Below are 21,999 nucleotides of genomic sequence, written 5' to 3'. Positions count from 1 at the left end.
GGCAGTCAGTGTCGATCTTGCAGCCGTATCCCGGTAAGTTCAGAGACAGATCTAGTGTCTCCCACTCTCATAACGTGTCACCTACTGTTAATCCGTTTTGTTTTAATTTCTTTTTATTTCAGCAGACACGGATGTCAAACACAGTGCTAGGCAGTCACCTCTAGTGAAATGAGTTGATCTAAAGTGCCTGTAATGTTTGGATGTCTTTGCTCGTGATTCGATTTATGTGAATTTCAAGACTTGCAGTAGAGTCTCAAGTTAAGTTTACTCTGCCCGAAAAAAACTGTCCACCATTTACTTGAACATGCAGATATAAGGAAACAGAATGAATCTGTTCTCAAAGTCAAAATGATCACGATTTTTTCCTCAGATTCAAAACATGCACTGTCATGGTTTTGTCTGTACAATTTAGTAAGTCTTTAAGTACTTTGCAACAACTTCCTTGAACGTGAAAGACAGTTTTTGAATGCTAGATCTGTATCGCGTTTCATTCCAGACTCGATCCTCTCTTTGATTGTAGATCTACTGTTTGCTGTTTACGCACTATCATATGATTCGCTATGTAACGTTTGGTAAGCTTACCTTGCAACAGCTTTCTTGTCTTTGTTGGCATTTCTGGCTGTGTTGACCGTCAGAATTATTTTAAGAACCAGGCTGCTGCAGTCGACATGTTTCGCATATTGTAGGGTCACCATGCTGCATAGGTAAAGTGGCTTGTATAACCTGACTATTCTGTTTCAAAACACTGTTTATATTTGTGTAGGTTGTAGTCATCATAACTAATCGCATTTTGCCATTTGTTTCAGAAAGGAGGTTAACCTACAACAAGATCGACGCTATGATATATGCCTCAGCCACATGAAGACTTCCGAATTTAGATCTACTCGGCATGGTGACAAGTCTTGATGAAAAGTATAGGACTGAGGACAGCAGTGGAAAAAGTGCCCACATGGCAGGTACCTAACCTATTACCCTAGTCAGTTTGCCTTCTTTTGAAAATTATACATGGAGTTGATATGATGCGTTAGTTTTAACTGTGTGTGTGTGTGCGTGTGTGTGTGTGTGTGTGTGTGTGTGTGTGTGTGTGTGTGTGTGTGTGTGTGTGTGTTACGGAGTGAGTGAGTTTGTGTTATGTTACTGTTTGTTGATTTCTTACGGGAGCCTTGAAGGCTTCGCCTCTTGTTTCACTGCTTATGATGCCAAAGTCACCGAGACAAACGTCATTATAGAAAAAAAAATTGCGCTCGTCGAGTCAAGTTAATCCGTCCGCCTCGATGATTATTTAGAACTAACACGCCACGCCACATTTTCAGAGTGACGTTTTTTTGCTTTGACGTATTAGATTGCACGAGGCTTTAGAAGAGATCGAGGTTCCAAAACAAGCGTCTTCAATTTAGCTGCCTCGATTGCAGGAAATGTTCAGTTAAAATGATAGCCTACACGTAAGTACAGTATGTAGGATAAACTGGCAGAATACATGGCTTGCTGTGTCCCGGCGTACCAGATTTACAGGAGTTGCTTTTTCAAATAGTGAACAGCTCGCTTTCGCACGCAGTTCAATATTTAAAAAAACAACTCCTGTAAATCTGGTACGACACAGCAAGCCATGTAGGGGAAGGGCTCCTAATATGGACCGGCTCCTAATATGGACCACCTCCTGTTCTGACAAACTAACGGCGCTAGAGCGTTCAAAAAGTTTTATTCGCTGTATTCACCCTCTCTGGATAACTTGCACATGTCAAAATAGTTGCAGAAATACAATCTCAAAACCGTTAGGCTTTTCTCTTTTTTTTCACTTTTGGCAGCGTTCACTCTATTGCCGCCTAAAACGGACTTGTTTATGTCCACAGCCAAAGCTTTTATCCCACACAAATTGCTATATATGACAGCTAAGACCGTATTTGTTACATTTTATCAGTGTTGACCCCGAGTTTCTACTGCAAACAAAAAAATAATAGCAACATCTCAAAGTATGTGCGAGTCCCCTAATATGGACCACCTTCAACAAATCGAAGAAAATAAAAGCTAAAGGCTATTTTCATTATTTCATTAAGAAGCTTGCTGGAAATAACCTATAACTAGCCCTCGAGATTTAAAAAAAAATATAACAAATAGTCTTCTTTTCGTGGAAGTTAATAATTTCACTTATTTTCACTCTGTTTTTGATAAGCTTCTTTAGTGTCCTGGTGTGCTTCAAATAATGCTACCATTGACCCGAAACAGATAAATCTAAAGCATATTTTAATTAGTCTGACTTGTACACTAAGTTGTATCATGTTATTTGAAGTATAGGGGGATTTTACAGTAATTCGTGAAGGCAGCTTAACTGGTCCATATTAGGCGCCCAGGCTCCTAATATGGACCATTTGTGATTTTTTTCTGTATTTAATTTTTGCTGAATGTCTATCAAAGCTATTTCACTCTAATTAGGCCTAACGGTTAACCTAAGAGAGAAGAACTACCAAACACAAAATGAAACATGAAACAAAAAGTGGTCCATATTAGGAGCCCTTCCCCTAGTATTCTCTTTTTCTGCAAATTAAATGATACTTATTTTCAAAATAAATGAACATAAATGGAAATATTATACGTTATTTGTATTTTTGAAAATACAAATAACATTTATGTATCGATCGATTCTGGTTAGAATTCCTTTTAGTTTTTATGACTGAACGCACACAAACCTGCACTATTTTGTAGTCTCGGCTGGCCGCCTAAATATGAAGTTTTATTACCAATTCAGTGCCCCATATGGCTTTTTGACCAATCAGGACGGATTCTAGGTGACCTGTTAAATGTTATAACGTTCAGACAGGGACCCTTTTTGTTTATCAAGCTAAAAATTGACAAAACAAAGTAAAAATTTAAATCAACAATATCAGCGTGATTTATTCTACAGAATGACACTTCAAATGCTGTCAGATAATACTCTCTTTATCTAAAAAAAAAAAAATACCGATAAGCGAGTTTTGTCGGTGGGTGCTTTACGGAACAGCAAGGTACCGCCCATCCTCTGAGTGTGAAATGCCGACTCGCTCACTTGAAATCTAAATTACCTAAGTTCGGAAAATCAAGTGAAATTGCGTCACTCGCGTTACGTCAAATGTATCTTTACGTCATTTCCCATCCGCCTTGAGTCGGTTCTAAATCTGTCGCTCTCTATTCAACAAGAAAAAGCGAAGCAACCGAAACGCATTGTTGTGTGTCAAACGCATTTGATCTGTGAATATTCATCATCACGTCAGGAGTATTACTCTGATTGGCTGACCCAGGTCACGAGAATTCTTTGACTGACAGGCATAATCAGGTAGGAGCGCTCAAGTTCCCATTGCGGCTGTTCTGTCTAATTCGCGGGGTCGCTTCGAATTTCTTTTGGTCGAATTAAACGGTAACAAGAGGCGAAGCCTTCAAGGCTCCCGTAAGAAATCAACAAACAGTAACATAACACAAACTCACTCACTCCGTAACACACACACACACAACACACACACACAACACACACACACACACACACACACACACACACGCACACACACACACACAGTTAAAACTAACGCATCATATCAACTCCATGTATAATTTTCAAAAGAAGGCAAACTGACTAGGGTAATAGGTTAGGTACCTGCCATGTGGGCACTTTTTCCACTGATGTCCTCAGTCCTATACTTTTCATCAAGACTTGTCACCATGCCGAGTAGATCTAAATTCGGAAGTCTTCATGTGGCTGAGGCATATATCTGACATAGCGTCGATCTTGTTGTAGGTTAAAGGCAGAGTAAGCCTCCCGTAAACCATCACAGATACGGTCAGGCTTTTACACACAGTACAAACACCCTTTCATTTAAACACTCACCAATTGAGAACATCCTAGGTGCCCTCCGTAAAGAGCGAACAATTTTCAAAGAATTTATTTTTGCGTGGTTTATCTTACCCCTGAGCCATCGTGAACCCGTGTGATCCAGTTTTCCCTTTTCACAATGCAGTCGTCATAGTTAGTCATTTGAATGCGACTCGACGTGAGCTTATCTACAATAGCACGTTTTTTTATGCACGAAACAACGGCTGTGGTTCACAAGAACTCTAGCGATGGCTTGTGACTGTTGAGAGGAACGGCGATTTGCACTGATAAACCGGCCGTCGTCTGCTACGACCCTTGCGTGACCTTGCTTCCGGGCTTTTCTTTTTTTAAACTTTCACAACTTCGAATTGTTCTGATCTTGTCTTGATGAAAAACGAATTCTTTTATGATTAAAGAATGTTTGTGTAACAAGCTGTCAATTTATTATTTAGATTTTAAAAGTTAGGTCTAGCGCAAAAACGAGGCGCCGTTGTTGTTAACGGAACAAGTCTACGAAAATAAATTCTTGGAAAATGTCTCACGCTCGACAGAAAGCAGCCAGGATGTTCCCGTTCGGTGAGCGTTCAAATGGAAGTATGCTTGTACTGTATTTAGACGCTCGGGGAGCTCTGTGATGGTTTACGGGAGGCTTACTGTGCCTTTAACCTCCTTTCTGAAACAAATGGCAAAATGCGATTAGTAATGATGACTACAACCTACACAAATATAAACAGTGTTTTGAAACAGAATAGTCAGGTTATACAAGCCACTTTACCTATGCAGCATGGTGACCCTACAATATGCGAAACATGTCGACTGCAGCAGCCTGGTTCTTAAAATAATTCTGACGGTCAACACAGCCAGAAATGCCAACAAAGACAAGAAAGCTGTTGCAAGGTAAGCTTACCAAACGTTACATAGCGAATCATATGATAGTGCGTAAACAGCAAACAGTAGATCTACAATCAAAGAGAGGATCGAGTCTGGAATGAAACGCGATACAGATCTAGCATTCAAAAACTGTCTTTCACGTTCAAGGAAGTTGTTGCAAAGTACTTAAGACTTACTAAATTGTACAGACAAAACCATGACAGTGCATGTTTTGAATCTGAGGAAAAAATCGTGATCATTTTGACTTTGAGAACAGATTCATTCTGTTTCCTTATATCTGCATGTTCAAGTAAATGGTGGACAGTTTTTTTTCGGGCAGAGTAAACTTAACTTGAGACTCTACTGCAAGTCTTGAAATTCACATAAATCGAATCACGAGCAAAGACATCCAAACATTACAGGCACTTTAGATCAACTCATTTCACTAGAGGTGACTGCCTAGCACTGTGTTTGACATCCGTGTCTGCTGAAATAAAAAGAAATTAAAACAAAACGGATTAACAGTAGGTGACACGTTATGAGAGTGGGAGACACTAGATCTGTCTCTGAACTTACCGGGATACGGCTGCAAGATCGACACTGACTGCCGCGCTTTCGACAGCTCTTCCTCGCGTGGACATTGGAAACACGCTGTGCAGATCAAATTGTAGGAAATCTCCCTTTGGTATCTTCTTTATTTACTTTTCTGGAGCTTAGAAACCGAACAACATGAAATCGTCTTCCCCGGCGAATCGGCGAGGTGAGAACTGGACCACAATCCTTCGCGCGACCCCTGACCTGATCTTGACACCTGACCTGCCGTCTGCATGCCAAACACGACACAAACCAGTCAACTGCTTGTACCCCTTCAAAACCCCCCACCACCCGTTTTCTTTGGATACACGCTTTAACTACACACATGCCGACACAATGTTGATCATTGCTTCAATAATTTGAAGATGGTGCTTGAAAATTAACCACGTGAAATGAGTATTTCGGTGTTTAGCCAAAAATGTTAAAGTTTCTACCACAGACATACACACATACATACATACGCACGCACGCACGCACGCACGCACGCACAGACAGACAGAGTTTACCATCGCATAGGCTACACTTACACTCTAAACAAAAGTGTTCCACTCCTGAACACCCTTTCTGTAACCACTTCTGAACACCCTTTTAGTAGAACACTTTTGGAACACTTTTGGAACACAAAAAGTGTTCTATACACAAAAAAGTGTTCCAAAAGTGTTCCAAAAGTGTTCACATCTGAACACTTTTAAGTGTTCACCCTGCTGTAACCACTTCTGAACACATAAAAGTGTTCAGGTCAACACTTTTGGAACACTTTTGGAACACTTTTAGAACACTTTTGGAACACTTTTAGAACACTTTTGGAACACTTTTGGAACACTTTTAGAACACTTTTGGAACACTTTTAGAACACTTTTAGAACACTTTTGGAACACTTTTAGAACACTTTTGGAACACTTTTGGAACACTTTTGGAACACTTTTAGAACACTTTTGGAACACTTTCATCCTGCACTGTCATACAATTCAGAAAGACATTAAAATCAAATTTTGTGAGCAAAGAAGCATTTTTAATTGACAAAAAGAAATGTCTGCAGCAGTCGCAGAACAAACGGGTCTGGGGTAGGAATTGTTGAACACATAATATACCGAGCAACAAAATTCGTCATTGTTTGATTGACAAAATCTTCATCAATTATAGAGTTAGAATTATTAAACTACAAAAGTTTAATGAAGGCATGTTTGACCTTGCTTTTGTGTGATTATTTTGATGCTGTGACTGTTTTAACACACGGGACAAGCAGGTTTATCGTAAAACACATAATGCGCGCTCGCAGCACGTGCAAGTAGAGCAGGAGAAATCTGATGTGTGAGATGTGTTCACTAATGCATTAGCAACCAAAAGAGACCATGGCACGCTTGCTGCCAGTCTCACTTTTGAAACAGCCAGGATGCCAAGATTGACACCACCAAAATGCCAGGTCGATTTAAAGCTGGGGGTGATCCAGAAGCGCTGGCATGGGCTTTAAACGTGCATGTGTCAACAGTTTATCACCTTCTGCAATGTTCTGGTGACATTGGAAGCACTGCAGTTATGCAACGCGGTAGATTTTTTCGCATTACCCCAATAAGACAAGATCGCAATTTCCTTCCACAACGTCTTCGACATCGATTCAATTCAGCCGCTGACAATACCAGGAACATCACTGGAAGCAACCAGTGTCCGATCAGTGGCCAGAGAACGCGATGAAGGCTGACCTCCAAAACTTCGTTTTGTCCCGTGTGTTGAAACAATCGCAGCATCAAAATACTCACGCAACAGCTGTGTCAAACATGCCTTCATCAAAATGTTGTGGTTTGATAATTCTAACTCCATAATTGTTCGAGATTTTGTCAATCAAACATTGCAGAATTTTTTCGCGTTTCTTTTGTTGCTCGGTATATGTTGCTATTAAATAATATGAACGGAGCTCTGGTAAACCCCATCTTGAAAGTTCACACACGAAAGTCCGATAACAAAAACACCCTTCAGAGTTGGGAGGATTCCAGGCCCTTGGTCTTTGGTTTAGTTTTCAACTCGCTGTCCGGAACATCCTGTTCGAAATAAAAGTGAGTTTTAGAACATGATGCATTTCCAACTCTTAACAGGTTTGTGTTAAACGTTTGTACTTAATTGATAACACTGAAGTGTAAATCTTAACTAATAGTGGACTTCTTCTTGCTGTCAGCAGATCTCCAACAATCGCAGTTACAGGTAAACTTTTTTTTATTCCAGAACGGGCATAGGTCACATAACAGAGAACAAATACGTCACGTCCAATTCGCTTTCACCTTCCCAACACACAATGACACTCGCATGCACGCACATGCACACACGACTGAATGTAAAAGTAATCCCTCTTGAACTTGAAGCAGGAGTCTGTCCCTAAGAACAAAAAGTAGAATTAAAATAGGTCTTTCGCAAGGATTTCATTAGCGCGTGGCCACTCTGGAAAATGGCACTCTACAAATTGTTTATATAAGGTAAGCAGTAAACCGTACTGCTAATGTGGCGAGGCCTTGAGCACGCCCGTTTTCCTTAACTCGTTCTTAAACCTATGTGAACCCAGGGAAAACACCTTGTCAACAATCACTGGAAGCCAAAGATCACTGTCGCAATTAATCGTGAACTCCGATGAGTTTTAGTTCAAAGAAAAGGGTGTCATATTGAATGCACCCTCTAGTAATCCGTTTGTAAAGAAACTACCTAAGTTTTGTTGGTTTGATCTAAATAATGAATTATAAGGAAATCATTTATTATGTAATGTATTCTATATTATAGAATGCATTCTATAACGTCCCGAACTGCCTTCTAAGATAAAATGCATTCTAATTTACACAAAATACCAAAATGCTTTTTATGATAGAATGCGTTCTTTAACGTCCTGAAATGCATTATAATTTATATGCATAATGTCCCGAAACTACAACAGGCCAGCCCCGCAAAGAAAAGCAGAACTACACACACACACACAGCCACACAGCCACACACACGCACAGAGAGAGAGAGAGAGAGAGAGAGAGAGAGAGAGAGAGAGAGAGAGAGAGAGAGAGAGAGAGAGACAGAGAGAGACAGAGAGAGACAGAGAGAGAGAGACAGAGAGAGAGACAGAGAGAGAGACAGAAAGAGAGAGACAGAGACAGAGACAGAGAGAAAGAGACAGAGAGAAAGAGAGAGCTGTGTGTGAGAGTGTTTGTAGATCTGCTTTCGAAGCAGGGACCATACCGAGCTGGCCTGTAGAAGTTTTGTGGCGCTTTATGGAATGCATTCTATCATAAGAATGCATTCTATCATAAGAATGCATTGTTGGACGTTATAGAATGCATTCTATAATAGAATACATTTCTGGGCAAATGACAAGTATGATTGAATGCATTCTATATTATACAATGTTTTCTATTTTATAGAATGCATTCTATAAATATAGAATGTGTTCTATGATATGGAATGCATTCTTTAATATAAAATGCATTCTAATTTCTATCATAATTTTCTAAAATATTTCATTATTTAGATCAAACTAACCAAAACTTACAAACGGATCGCTTTTAACTCACGTGATCTCAAGCTAAACCTTCGTGAACCGAAGGAAAACACCTTGTCAGCGACCATTGGAGGCCAGCGATCACTGTCAAAACCAATCATAAACTCCGATGAGAATATTTTCAAAAGAAAAGGGTGTCATATTGAATGCACCCTGCATACACTGTTAGCGGCAATGGCAGATCCAAGCGGATCAGCAGCGTGTTGTCTGTTGGCCATGCTTTGACTAAAGCTGGCCTCAGTGTTTACAGCACTACTCTACCATAACGAATGGAAATTCTGAGTAGACTTAGTTCAGGAAAACATTTTATCATTGCAGGCCTCAGCACTCACTGAACTTAAAAATATGTATATTTTTTCCACCTTTTAAGGAGAAGACTGCAAAATAAGGCAGCATTCTCAAAATGTAACTGCGCTGTATCCCACAGAAAGCTTAAACTTACATGAAGTGCATCCACAAGGTTTCGTCGCATTACTGTTAGCTCCATCTCCAGAAAGTGAACTGCCTCAGCCAAGCAGTATGGTTCCTGCACACACAAGATGCATGTTAAGAAATCAAACACTATTTTACTGAAGTTCCACATCGTAGCAACACTGACAAGTGTTCTGATTCTCATACTTTTGTTTATTGTGAAACTGTGTATCAACATTTAGATTTCTATCAAATGTGGAAGGAGAGGGGGCTGGCTGTGTGTGTGTGTGTGTGTGTGTGTGTGTGTGTGTGTGTGTGTGTGTGTGTGTGTGTGTGTGTGTGTGTGTGTGTGTGTCCACATATGAGTTTGGCGACTGTCTGGTGTGTTTTGCACGGAGATATTAATTTTGAAACAGAGTATTTCAGCAAATAGAATAATCAATGATTCCGCAACCGCCGGCACAATTGGCCTAGTGGTTAGGCGTCCGCCCGGTGATCGGGAGGTCGTGGCTTCGAACCCCGGCCGGGTCATACCTAAAACTTTAAAATTGGCAATCTAGTGGCTGCTCCGCCTGGCGTCTGGCATTATGGGGTTAGTGCTAGGACTAGTTGGTCCGGTGTCAGAATAATGTGACTAGGTGAGACATGAAGCCTGTGCTGCGAGTTCGTGTGTGGCGCACGTTAAATGTCAAAGCAGCACCGCCCTGATATGGCCCTTCGTAGTCGGCTGTGCGTTAAGCAAACAAACAAACAAAACTTATCAGATCAATTTGAAAGTCAATATTTCTCTGCAAAACTACACACTATATGCAAATGCAGGACATGCGTACCTTGGTAAACACGTCTGGGTTGCCGTCAGTGCCTCCTGTTCATCCTCAGTGCAATTCAGAAGAAATGTCCGCAGGTTACGCCCACATCGATTCGCCACATGGGCACATCAGCTCAAACGGCTTCCCAGTTCCCTGAAAGTGTGATAGATCTGTGAAATCAAATACAACCAAGCATGCATAGAATTATTCTAAATTGCGCACACAATCAACCTGGCCACTATTATGATGAATGTTGTTCATTAATGTATGCTGTTTTTAGCCTACCGCTTCACTTTATCTAGCGTGCAGATCGTACATCAAGGAAGAAGAAGAATCCGAAAATCTGCAAATGTATTGCTCTGACCACAGGCGGAAGGTATCGTTCACTGGACCACCATTATAATTATAAGGAACCCCTGGACATACAAGTATAACAATAACACAAAACCAAGCACATCAACCAGAATAAAAAATCAACATCAAATTGAAATAGAGTTTATTTACCAACGCAGAACTAATGTAAAAGGTCCACTGATCAGCTGAAACCGTTGCGACAGCAAAATTAGAGAAATTGTCTTCAAACGTCCACAGATACAAGTAACAGGAACATGTTACAACAAAAATACGAGTGACTAAGCTTAGATGAATTAATACAAAATCTCAGCAAGCAACTTACAGATAACAATCGGAAATCCTGAGCCAAATCAACGCAGCGACAACGCAGACAGGTCCACAGATCTAAAAGTGTCAACGTTCTTTTTTGGTCCAGCTGAAGCATGATGGGACAATTAGTAACATTATTAAATTGTAAAAATAAAAATGCTAATACTTACCGCTTATTAGATGTCTCAGATGAAATAAATGTTTGATGAAAAAATATAAGCACAACACGATTAAAAACAAAAACAAAAAAACGTCCCGCAGCGGTCTAGGGGGTATAAAAATTATATACTCTAAGCGACGCTAGATCCCGACGAGTCTCCGTAGCTCAATCGGTAGAGCGCTGACATGGCAAGGCGAAGGTCTCGGGTTCGAATCTGCTCATGGTCCAAATATTTTTAATGTATTATTTTATTCGGAGCATGACTAAAAGACGAAGTGGAACACTTGTGGAACACTTGTTGAACACGTGTGTTCACCTGGTGTTCCACTGTGCTAAAAAGTGTTTACCATGTGTTCCAAAAGTGTTCAGGTAGCAGAAGATGCTTCAGGATAACACATTGAGAACACTTTCTGTGTTCCAAAAGTGTAAAAATGTGTTCACCCTAACACTTTAAGTGTTCACCCTAAACACTTTCAGTGTTCTCAAAGTGTTATAAAATTTAGAGTGTACGTGAGCCAATAAAACCGTTATTTCTAATATGCTGACTGTTAGCAAATGATAACAGGCATGTCGAGAAAAAAGATATCAAGCATGAGCCTTTTAGGCGAATAACTCATATTGTCGGCCTCTGACGTCATATGGCTCAAAGAAGGGAAATCCAGTGTTCAATCGATACATATATAAATAAATAATGCTCACAGTTTACGGCAACATTATATGTGCTAACTAGTTTTACAAGAAAGCCAGTAAATCTTTTGTTGTTGTTTTTTCCCTTTGATTTTCTTTCATAAAGAATGAAAGACATCCACTACTATTTGTTCACAAAATTTAATTCAGTGACTAGTCAGCTTTATCAATGCGCTTTTGCTGACTAACCGTTTACATAGATATCTGATTATAAACTGTCACAGTGACAGACACACAGAAAAATTAAGCAGTGGCCTGACGGATAATTAGGCTACTTGTACATGTTCTACTACTATAGTCTTACTAGTACTACTACTAAAACACAAATACACACGCACACACCGGACACACACACACACACACACACACACACACACACACACACACACACACACACACACACACACACACACACACACACACACACACACAAAAGGATTACTGTGTCACGGATACACAAGTATTGTGATCTGGTGCAACATGATGATGTCAATGACAATGTGAGCTGATAAAATTTGTTTCTGTGTCAAACTTTGGTACGCATAACTCATGACATAGCTCTGGTGTACAGATACCGATAATCTCGTATTATTTCTTGGCACATGACAACAAAGAATTCAAGTGCATGTGTAGGCTATCTTTCGCAAGGCAGCTTCGCTTAGTTTCACTCGAACGTCAGCTTGTGAAACAATCCGCATAGCCTAGTACTACAGTAATACATTTTACACTCGTGCCTGTCAAAATATTTTCGAGATCGGATTTTCTTTTTCATTGTCGAGCCATCGTGTGAATATTCGATTCGCTCGGAACAAGTATGAGAACATAGTGTTAGGACAGACACAATCTTTTAAAACTTCACAGATATCTTTTCAAAATGTCGGACTCAAAAAGGCAGTGACGGTATTCATCAGCGCTTTCTGCAACCATATTTATCACAGACAAAACTATGGTGAATATTCGTGTGTTCAGCGCAGCATTAGTTCTCGCTTCCTTTTGTTCTCAATGTACTACTCAACATCGCACAGACAAAGAAGCTGTTAACTCATGGACCATCGACGTTTCAAGAAAACATGGCCGCCTGCAAAAGAGTGATGTATCAACAGATGCAGCGAACTACCCGTTCCGTAACGTGTCCCTCCCGTGGGAGGATCGTGTGAATGACCTGGTTCACAGACTGACCCTGGCGGAGCTTCAGGGACAGATGAACTGCGGAGGACCAGGTGGGTAAAGTTTTGGAATTTAAAATAAATGTATTGTGCTTCCGTATTAGTTCCCTGCTCTGACCACACGCAATCAGAGAAACACGAGGTCTTGATATGAATATATTAACATGAAGGGCAGAGTGCAGTCTTTAAAAATGGGTTAAATTCAATCAATCAATCAATCAATATGAGGCTTATATCGCGCGTATTCCGTGGGTACAATTCTAAGCGCAGGGAATTTTTATTTATTTATTTATTTTGATTTTTAAAATTTTTTTTAACTCTGGTTATGAACAATCTGGAAAAGCAAGGTCTTTATAACGGGAACAGGGCGGCAGGGAGGAGGGGGAAGGGAAGGATGCAGGGGGAGGGAGGGTCTACAAGCTAGGGGCTTTAAGTTTAACTGTACTAATAACTATTGTTGCGTATGTCTTTAAGTGCATCATGCTTCACCTGCTCCAGTATCTAGTTCCGTCGCGATATAACCTTGAACGGTTGAAAACGACGCTAAACACCAAATAAAGAAAGTATCTGGTTAGTTATTTGGTTACCGAGCTAGTTGGTCCGTCAATCTATGCATCAGCTATATATATTAAACAATTACACAAATCCCTTTTTGTTTAAACCCAATTCCATCTCTCTCAGAATGAATCATTGGATTGGGGACGATAACAGTTGGGCACTTTCTTGTGCACAACAACCCAGGAGACAACACCTTCACTATAATTATGACAACGTCACAGGCCAATTCTAGTTTCTTCGTCAAAAGAATATCAAACAACTCATACTGTGTTCTCATTTTCTGATATATTTCTTATAGCCGGACCTTCGGCAACAATAGGCAGACTTGGGATCGGACCCTTCCAGTGGGCCACCGAGTGTCTGCGTGGTGACGCCTTCGTCCAGAACGTCACAGCGTTTCCACAGTCTCTGGGTCTGGCCGCTTCTTTCAGGTAACTTGTATGTGCTTGAGGGTTCGCAGATTTCTACAGTATCTTCTTCTTCTTCTTCGTTCATGGGCTGAAACTCCCTCGGTACACTCGTGGGATTTTTCACGAGTAGGTTTTTACGTTTTTACGGGGAAGCATGCTGGGTATTTTCGTGTTTCTATAACCCACCGAATTCTGTCATGGATTACGGGGTCTTTCCGTGCGCACTTGGTCTTGTGCTTGCGTTTACTCACGCAGAGGGATAAGGCACTAGCAGGTCAGCACATAAGTTGACGTGGGAGATTGGAAAAATCTCCACCCTTAACCCACCAGGCGCGGCCGGAATTCGAACCCACGACCTTCCGATTGAGAGGCCGATGTCTTATCCACCAGGCCAATGCGCCCGTCTGGAACACAGTATGAAACATGATGTCTTGCGAGGGGTTGGCTAGTTCTTGCTGTAACAGTGTCACTGCTACACTTTTCCATGTTTGATATTGAGTTGATTCACGCAGTGTGTGACAAGTTACTGATCGACGTTTTTAGCAAAATGTTGAAAAAATATTTTCCTTTTTTTCTTTCCTCTCTAACCTTTATGTCTTTTATCTTTCTTTCTTTGAGTCCCACAGAAAGGGTAGGCAAATAAGATTGGAACACAAATTGCGAAAATGTACACAAGCAGCATTGTACAGGAGCAGATTCAACATTCAGTAAACAAAAACCAATGTTCAAATATATACACATTACACACTTTTCTGCAGCCCCGACCTGATCTACAGAGTGGCAGAAGCCACAGCCGTGGAGGTGCGAGGTAAACACAACGACTTCGCCAAGCAGGGCAACTACGGTTATCACACAGGTGTCGCCTGTCTCTCACCTGTCGTCAACATCATGAGAGACCCCAGGTGGGGAAGAAACCAGGTGAGTTAGTTGACATAATTAGATTTACGTGGACGGACTTGATTTTGGTACTTTTGTGCTTGATAAGTGGGCGTCTTTGGCTGAATTTAATATCTGAACACCGATCTCAGTATACGAAATAAGTTCAGCAAAAAAATGTGCACTGATTCCGCGCAACAAGCAGCCACGCTGTTAACTATCGTTTTATATTTAAGTGGAATCATTCTTTAGCTCATCCTTTGTAACATGTTTTACATCCAAGTGGAATCATTCTTTAGCTCATCCTTTGTAACATGTTTTACATCCAAGTGGAATCATTCTTTAGCTCATCCTTTGTAACATGTTTTACATCCAAGTGGAATCATTCTCTAGCTCATCCTTTGTAACATGTTTTACATCCAAGTGGAATCATTCTCTAGCTCATCCTTTGTAACATGTTTTACATCCAAGTGGAATCATTCTTTAGCTCATCCTTTGTAACATGTTTTACATCCAAGTGGAATCATTCTTTAGCTCATCCTTTGTAACATGTTTTACATCCAAGTGGAATCATTCTTTAGCTCATCCTTTGTAACATGTTTTACATCCAAGTGGAATCATTCTCTAGCTCATCCTTTGTAACATGTTTTACATCCAAGTGGAATCATTCTCTAGCTCATCCTTTGTAACATGTTTTACATCCAAGTGGAATCATTCTTTAGCTCATCCTTTGTAACATGTTTTACATCCAAGTGGAATCATTCTCTAGCTCATCCTTTGTGTAAAATGTTTTACATCCAAGTGGAATCATTCTCTAGCTCATCCTTTGTAACATGTTTTACATCCAAGTGGAATCATTCTCTAGCTCATCCTTTGTAACATGTTTTACATCCAAGTGGAATCATTCTCTAGCTCATCCTTTGTAACATGTTTTACATCCAAGTGGAATCATTCTCTAGCTCATCCTTTGTAACATGTTTTACATCCAAGTGGAATCATTCTCTAGCTCATCCTTTGTAAAATGTTTTACATCCAAGTGGAATCATTCTCTAGCTCATCCTTTGTAACATGTTTTACATCCAAGTGGAATCATTCTCTAGCTCATCCTTTGTAACATGTTTTACATCCAAGTGGAATCATTCTCTAGCTCATCCTTTGTAAAAGCCTCGACAGATTTTCAGTGTTAATGAATTCATGATCAAGGCAAAGTATTAACTCATGACACAGACGAAGCTAGCTTAGTCTCGCATTCGTACACATGGAATTCCCAAAACAGAAGTCTAAAATGATGGACACGGACATGGACCCCAGCCTATCAACACACATACAAGATCTCTTTAATTATCTGGGATGCACTTGACAAATTTCTGGTCTTGTTTTCAGGAAACGTACGGAGAGGATCCTTTCTTGTCGGGTGTTTTGGGTGCCGCCTACATCCAAGGTCTCCAAGGCAACGACACGCGCTACGTCCGTGCCAGCGGTGGATGTAAACACTTTGATGTTCACGGCGGTCCTGAGAACATCCCTGTCAACAGACTGTCTTTTGATGCACAGGTGAATGATAGTTCTCGCGAATTTAAAACGACTGAACTTTTTTGCTCAAATATAAGCGATATAAGTGGGGTTTTGTAAGCTTATACCACAAAATAGGAAAAAAAAACCAACCATAACAAAAACTCCAAAACAACAACAACAACAACAACCACAACAACAACAACAACAACAACAACAACAACAACAACAACAACAACAACAACAACAACACAAAAAGCAACAAACTAACTAATGACCGAGCAGAGATTTCGATATCATGTTTTTCAATGACGCAGGTATCGGAGAGAGACTGGAGAACTACATTTTTACCTGCATTCAGGAAATGTGTTCAGGCTGGATCCTACAGCGTCATGTGCAGTTATAACAAGTAAGTACCTCAATTACTAATTCATCAGATATAACTATTAGGACTTTCATTTTGAACACCCTTAGCCACCTACAAGAAGGCTCTCTAGTAAACGGCTTCGGGTGTCCAAAATGAGATTACTTTCTGAAGATATGATAAAGAACCTGTGTGCTGTTTTTTTTAATTCGAGTGTCCTTTCCCCCTATCACCACAGATCACCATTTTCAAAAATCACTTGAAAGGTCTTGTTTATTTAGGATTTTTCAAGTCATCACCACTTCATGGCTTTTATGTAAGATTAAACAGAGTGTGAACAAAAACTCCGCTTGCAGGCTTAACGGGGTGCCCGCATGCGCCAACAAGATGCTGCTAACGGACACCCTGAGAGGGGAGTGGAACTTCACGGGCTACGTGGTCAGTGACGGCGGTGCCATCAACTTCATCATGGACAAGCACCACTACTTTAACAACACGGTGGACACGGTGGCTGCCTGTGCTAACGCTGGCTGCAGTCTGGAGTCTTCTCACAGCAAGGAGGATGCTGTGTATTCTTCTCTGGGTACAGTGTGTGTGTGTGTGTGTGTGTGTGTGTGTGTGTGTGTGTGTGTGTGTGTGTGTGTGTGTGTGTGTGTGTCAACGCTGGATGCAGTCTAGAGTCTTCACATAGTATGGAGGACGCTGTGCACTATTCTCTGGGTACAGGGGTCCCATTATGGATCGATTTATAAATTAAAAAAATTTATTCGAATTTTGAGATTTTAAATTTTGAATTAACTCATTAATTAATGTTTAAGCTTTTGAACTGAAATGAAATCCCATACTCTAGGCTTTGTCGAAGATTGCTTGACTAAAATTTCAATCAATTTGATTAAAAAAAGTTAGGACGTGACAGTGCCACTCCAACTTTCATTGAAAGCCGGATATGACGTCATTGAAGACATTTATCCAAAAAAGAAAAAAAATTGTCATCTGGAAGAATTTCTATGTCATACGTTTTGTTCTTGCAGATCAGGCTGTACACGAAAACAAGCTGAAAGAAGATAGAGTTCGCCAGTTGGTGGCGCCACTGTTCTACACCAGAATGAGGCTGGGCGAGTTTGACCCACCGGAAATGAACCCTTACAGCAAACTGAGCAATGCTGACGTGGAGACTCCCGAACACAAGGCCCTGGCTGTGGAGGCAGCCATGAAATCCTTCGTCCTGCTCAAGAACAACTTGATTCTTCCCATGCAGCGAAATAAGTACCAAAAGATCGCGGTATGCTTATTAACCTGATTATCTTCGTCTTAATCATAGTTAGTTTATGGGTTGTCTTGAGGGTTTTGTATTTGATATGTCGGAAATAAGGTGAGAACATGTGTGTGTGTGTGTGTGTGTGTGTGTGTGTGTGTGTGTGTGTGTGTGTGTGTGTGTGTGTGTGCTTGTTTACGAAAAAACCCGCCTAGAACTCCCGTACCAAATACAGCGGAAAGTGTAATGTTTTGAGTTTTGTGTGTGTTAGAAGGTCAGAGACGCTTTCGTCGTAAAGTGCGCATGCATCCGGTTTGCTCCCCGCCAAAAGGCTGATGTATTCCGTCTTCGGGGGGCTACGTGGGTTCTCGTTAAAGTTTCCCTTGTACAACGGAGACGTTGGAATTAAGACATTTCATTTGACTAAGAATTCACCCTCTCGGGGTTTTTTTGTTTTGAGAAGTCAACCCTCCTCATCATCACTTCTTCCTGTCTCTGTCCATATCTGCATCTCAGCTTCTGTCCGTATCTCCATTTAAAACGAACTATTTCTCTATGTTTCTTACTTTTATCCCACATAATTGGGCTTTTTTCCGTCTTTGACCTTTTCAAATTCAGAACTTTGCACAAGTTTTCTTCTGCAGATCGTAGGACCGATGGCCAACGACACCGCCGAACTCGTAGGAGACTACCCTCCCTATGCCCCAGTGGGGGACATGATGTCTCCACTGGCGGCCCTGTCGCCCGTGGGTCGCAGTGTGACGTTTGCTTCAGGCTGCGACAATACGGTGTGCGACAACTACGATGCCCAGCAAGTTCTGCAAGCTGTGGATGGAACTAACATCACTTTCGTAGTGCTTGGAACAGGTAAGACAAAAAGGTGTTTATATTTGAGGATGAAAGTCGCTTATTCATTTCACTGCTTGTTATTCTCTCTTTCTTTCTTTCTTTATTTGGTGTTTAACGTCGTTTTCAACCACGAAGGTTATATCGCGACGGGGGAAGGGGGGAGATGGGATAGAGCCACTTGTCAATTGTTTCTTGTTCACAAAAGCACTAATCAAAAATTTGCTCCAGGGGCTTGCAACGTAGTACAATGTATTACCTTACTGGGAGAATGCAAGTTTCCAGTACAAAGGACTTAACATTTCTTACATACTGCTTGACTAAAATCTTGACAAAAATTGACTATATTCTATACAAGAAACACTTAACAAGGGTAAAAGGAGAAACAGAATCCGTTGGTCGCCTCTTACGACATGCTGGGGAGCATCGGGTAAATTCTTTCTCGTCCCAACCAATATGGGACTCCCCCTAACCCGCGGGGGGTGTTATTCTCTCAGGTGCCAGGAGACTGGTTCCGCGTAACTCTCACTTACTCTATTACTCATGTCGTATGCAATCAGACTTGTGCTTACTTCCCGTTGTTTAGCAGAAGACATACAACAATCACAAACCAATTGTCAAACATTAAGAAAGGCGTGTAATTCAATAACTTTACGGAAAACAAGTTTTATTCTTGATTAACTATGTATAATTCTGGTTATGTGATGCAATAAAAATAAAAATATTATTTCCCAATTTTTCTAACATCTAACATTGGTAACATTTTGTAACTCATCTTATGGGATTTAATGAACACGTTGTGGCACAACATCAGTATCACTCAATTCTTACATTTTGAAAGATTGTACGCAATGTTTTTGTCTAATTGGGCCAAAGTCTATATTCAAACAGTGAAAACATACAGTTTGAAATATATATATGTAATCAAACAACCGGTGTACTTCAATCCGACAATTGCAAGGGATGACGGACATACTTGTTCGCTTAACAAAACCGCAATGCGAATGTCGTGCAAAACAGTACAGCCACACAAACAGCCCTGTCCTACAGCAGAGTGTAGCCGGCCACACAAACAGCCCTGTCCTACAGCAGAGTGTAGCCGGCCACACAAACAGCCCTGTCCTACAGCAGAGTGTAGCCGGCCACACAAACAGCCCTGTCCTATAGCAGAGTGTAGCCGGCCACACAAACAGCCCTGTCCTACAGCAGAGTGTAGCCGGCCACTGCAGAGGGCGCAGCAAAGTTATTTTACGAAACGACAATGGTAGTGTCGACTTTACACCAACAGAAACAGTATTGTTCTACACCAGACTGTTTATGGCCACTGAAAAGGGTGTCTTTCTTTATTTCTTTCTTTATTTGGTGTTTAACGTCGTTTTCAACCATTCAAGGTTATATCGCGACGGGGAAAGGGGGGAGATGGGATAGGGGAAAGGGCGGAGATGGGATAGAGCCACTTGTTAATTGTTTCTTGTTCACAAAAGCACTAATCAAAAAATTGCTCCAGGGGCTTGCAACGTAGTACAATATATGACCTTACTGGGAGAATGCAAGTTTCCAGTACAAAGGACTTAACATTTCTTACATACTGCTTGACTAAAATCTTTACAAACATTGACTATATTCTATACAAGAAACACTTAACAAGGGTAAAAGGAGAAACAGAACCGTTAGTCGCCTCTTACGACATGCTGGGTAGCATCGGGTAAATTCTTTCTCGTCCCAACCAATATGGGACTCCCCCTAACCCGCGGGGGGTCTGAAAAGGGTGTGGAACATTTCTTATTCCACAAGACCGCAAGGTCAGGGTCGGTCGTACACTCAGAGAAACAGCCCCGCCCTATTCCAGAGTGTACCCAGCAACCGCAAAAGGTGTCGTAAAATGATTATTCCACAATACCGCAAAGTTCGGGTACACCCAAAGAAACAGCACCGCCCAATATCAGAGTGTACCCAGCAATCGCAAAGGGTGTAGCATATTCCACGAGAATATAATGTCAAGGTCCGTCGAACACCTTCAGAAACAGCCCACTCCTATTCCAGAGTGTAACCAGCAACCGCAAAAGGCGTAGTAAAATTATTATTCCACGCTACCACAATGCCGGTGTCGATCAGGCAAGCCGCCCATGGGGAGGTCAGCTCGTTCACCCCGTCCTCCTTGCCTCGAAGAAGGTGCCTCCACTGTCCCTCTGGGCTGCGGACAAGAACACACTGACCTTCGTGGCTGACGAAATACAGGTTTTCTCTGCCATCGACCAGAACCTGAGTGGGCTTCTTGATGTCGGCGTGTGTGACCGTCTCCACTAGACGACCGGAGGAGAGTTCCAGGATGTAGACGCAGTTTGCCAATAGATCCGGAATGATCAGACGGTCACCCAGCTGCAGCAGCTGACAGGGACTCTTTAGACCGGGGATGGAGCTCTCGTCGGCAACGGTCCTCACCACAGATCCGTCATGGCGGATGACGTCAATGCGGGCAGGGCCGTCGTCATCCTTCCAGCACCCGACAACCAGCGTGACGTCATCAGGTCCCTGCACCATCCCGATGTACTGCCTGGCGGTCTGGAAGCGGCCTTTGACGGTGAACTCGCCTCCGTTACTGTTGACCAAGTAGATGACTTTGATGTCCGTGTTGACGGCCACCGCGTCCCCAGAGAGAAGAGCCATACGTCTGATGCCGCCTTCTAGCTGGACGTAGGCCACCTCTGACGGGTTGTCCGGAGACAGGAGCTTGACCATCTTGTTGTTGATGTCGCCCATCAGCACGCGGCCGTCACGCGCGGTCAGCATGTCACAGATGAAGGGGGGTTTCACGTCTTGGTCTGTGGCCGCTGAGGTCTGGAAGACACGGCGAGGGGTGGCCACTAGCGCGTCCCACTTTGCTGTTCCGTCTGAAAGCAGGCCAAAACATAGTGATCCAAGATTTTAAAAAGAGAGAGAGAGAGAGAGAGAGAGAGAGAGAGAGAGAGAGAGAGAGAGAGAGAGAAGAGAGAGAAGGAGAGGAGAGGACAGGAGAGGACAGGAGGAGAGAGGACAGGACAGAAGAGGACAGGAGAAGAGAGGAGAGAGAGAGGAGAGGAGAGGAGAGGAGAGAAGAGGAGAGAAGAGAAGAGAAGAGAAGAGAGAAGAGAGAGAGAGAGAGAGAGAGAGAGAGAGAGAGAGAGAGAGAGAGAGAGAGAGAGAGAGAGAGAGAGACCAGGGTTCAACATCACGTAAAATTGGAGGTATTATACCCTCTGACCCCCCAAATCACGTACGAGACGCTCTTTGAAAGGGTGTCGGTAAGTAACAATTATTTTGCCAAGAGGTATAATAACGTACGACTTGAAAGGCAAAAGGATATGACTTTGATCGTTTTACAAACGGTACGACTGGTTATGCGACGCTCGAGGTTTTTTGTTTTTTTTCGCGGGAGACTAATTTTGGAAAGCTTCACCGGCGATCTCGACACGTG

The 21,999-nt window shown here is 41.8% G+C and overlaps 2 protein-coding genes and 1 long non-coding RNA gene across 4 annotated transcripts in view; 1 reads left to right on the top strand and 2 right to left on the bottom strand.

The window, feature by feature from the left end:
• Positions 1 to 6,292: 6,292 nt before the first annotated feature.
• On the bottom strand, positions 6,293 to 11,156 carry LOC138963009 (uncharacterized). Its single transcript, XR_011454687.1, has 4 exons — positions 10,725 to 11,156; positions 10,070 to 10,201; positions 9,271 to 9,354; positions 6,293 to 7,338 (listed from the first exon to the last, which is right to left on the bottom strand). It is a non-coding gene; the product is annotated as an uncharacterized lncRNA (long non-coding RNA).
• A 1,076-nt stretch (positions 11,157 to 12,232) lies between these two features.
• Positions 12,233 to 21,999, top strand: part of LOC138963007 (uncharacterized) — a 27,715-nt gene continuing 17,948 nt past the window's right edge. The window contains exons 1-8 of the mRNA XM_070334979.1: positions 12,233 to 12,778; positions 13,581 to 13,713; positions 14,451 to 14,610; positions 15,952 to 16,122; positions 16,398 to 16,489; positions 16,801 to 17,027; positions 17,476 to 17,726; positions 18,344 to 18,566. Of these exons, the coding sequence (XP_070191080.1) occupies positions 12,505 to 12,778; positions 13,581 to 13,713; positions 14,451 to 14,610; positions 15,952 to 16,122; positions 16,398 to 16,489; positions 16,801 to 17,027; positions 17,476 to 17,726; positions 18,344 to 18,566 (1,531 nt within the window). The 5' untranslated portion in view covers positions 12,233 to 12,504. The remainder of the gene's footprint in view (positions 12,779 to 13,580; positions 13,714 to 14,450; positions 14,611 to 15,951; positions 16,123 to 16,397; positions 16,490 to 16,800; positions 17,028 to 17,475; positions 17,727 to 18,343; positions 18,567 to 21,999) is intronic.
• LOC138963008 (uncharacterized) overlaps positions 19,178 to 21,999 on the bottom strand; it is an 8,539-nt gene continuing 5,717 nt past the window's right edge. For both annotated transcript variants that reach the window (XM_070334982.1, XM_070334981.1), the window contains one exon: positions 19,178 to 21,436. In XM_070334982.1, the coding sequence (XP_070191083.1) occupies positions 20,580 to 21,436 (857 nt within the window). In that variant the 3' untranslated portion in view covers positions 19,178 to 20,579. The remainder of the gene's footprint in view (positions 21,437 to 21,999) is intronic.

This window comes from Littorina saxatilis, linkage group LG3 (assembly GCF_037325665.1).
Source record: "Littorina saxatilis isolate snail1 linkage group LG3, US_GU_Lsax_2.0, whole genome shotgun sequence".
NCBI lineage: Eukaryota > Metazoa > Mollusca > Gastropoda > Littorinimorpha > Littorinidae > Littorina > Littorina saxatilis.
The sequence above is the reverse complement of the archived record's forward strand: the minus strand, read 5'-3'. Positions and strand labels throughout refer to the sequence as shown.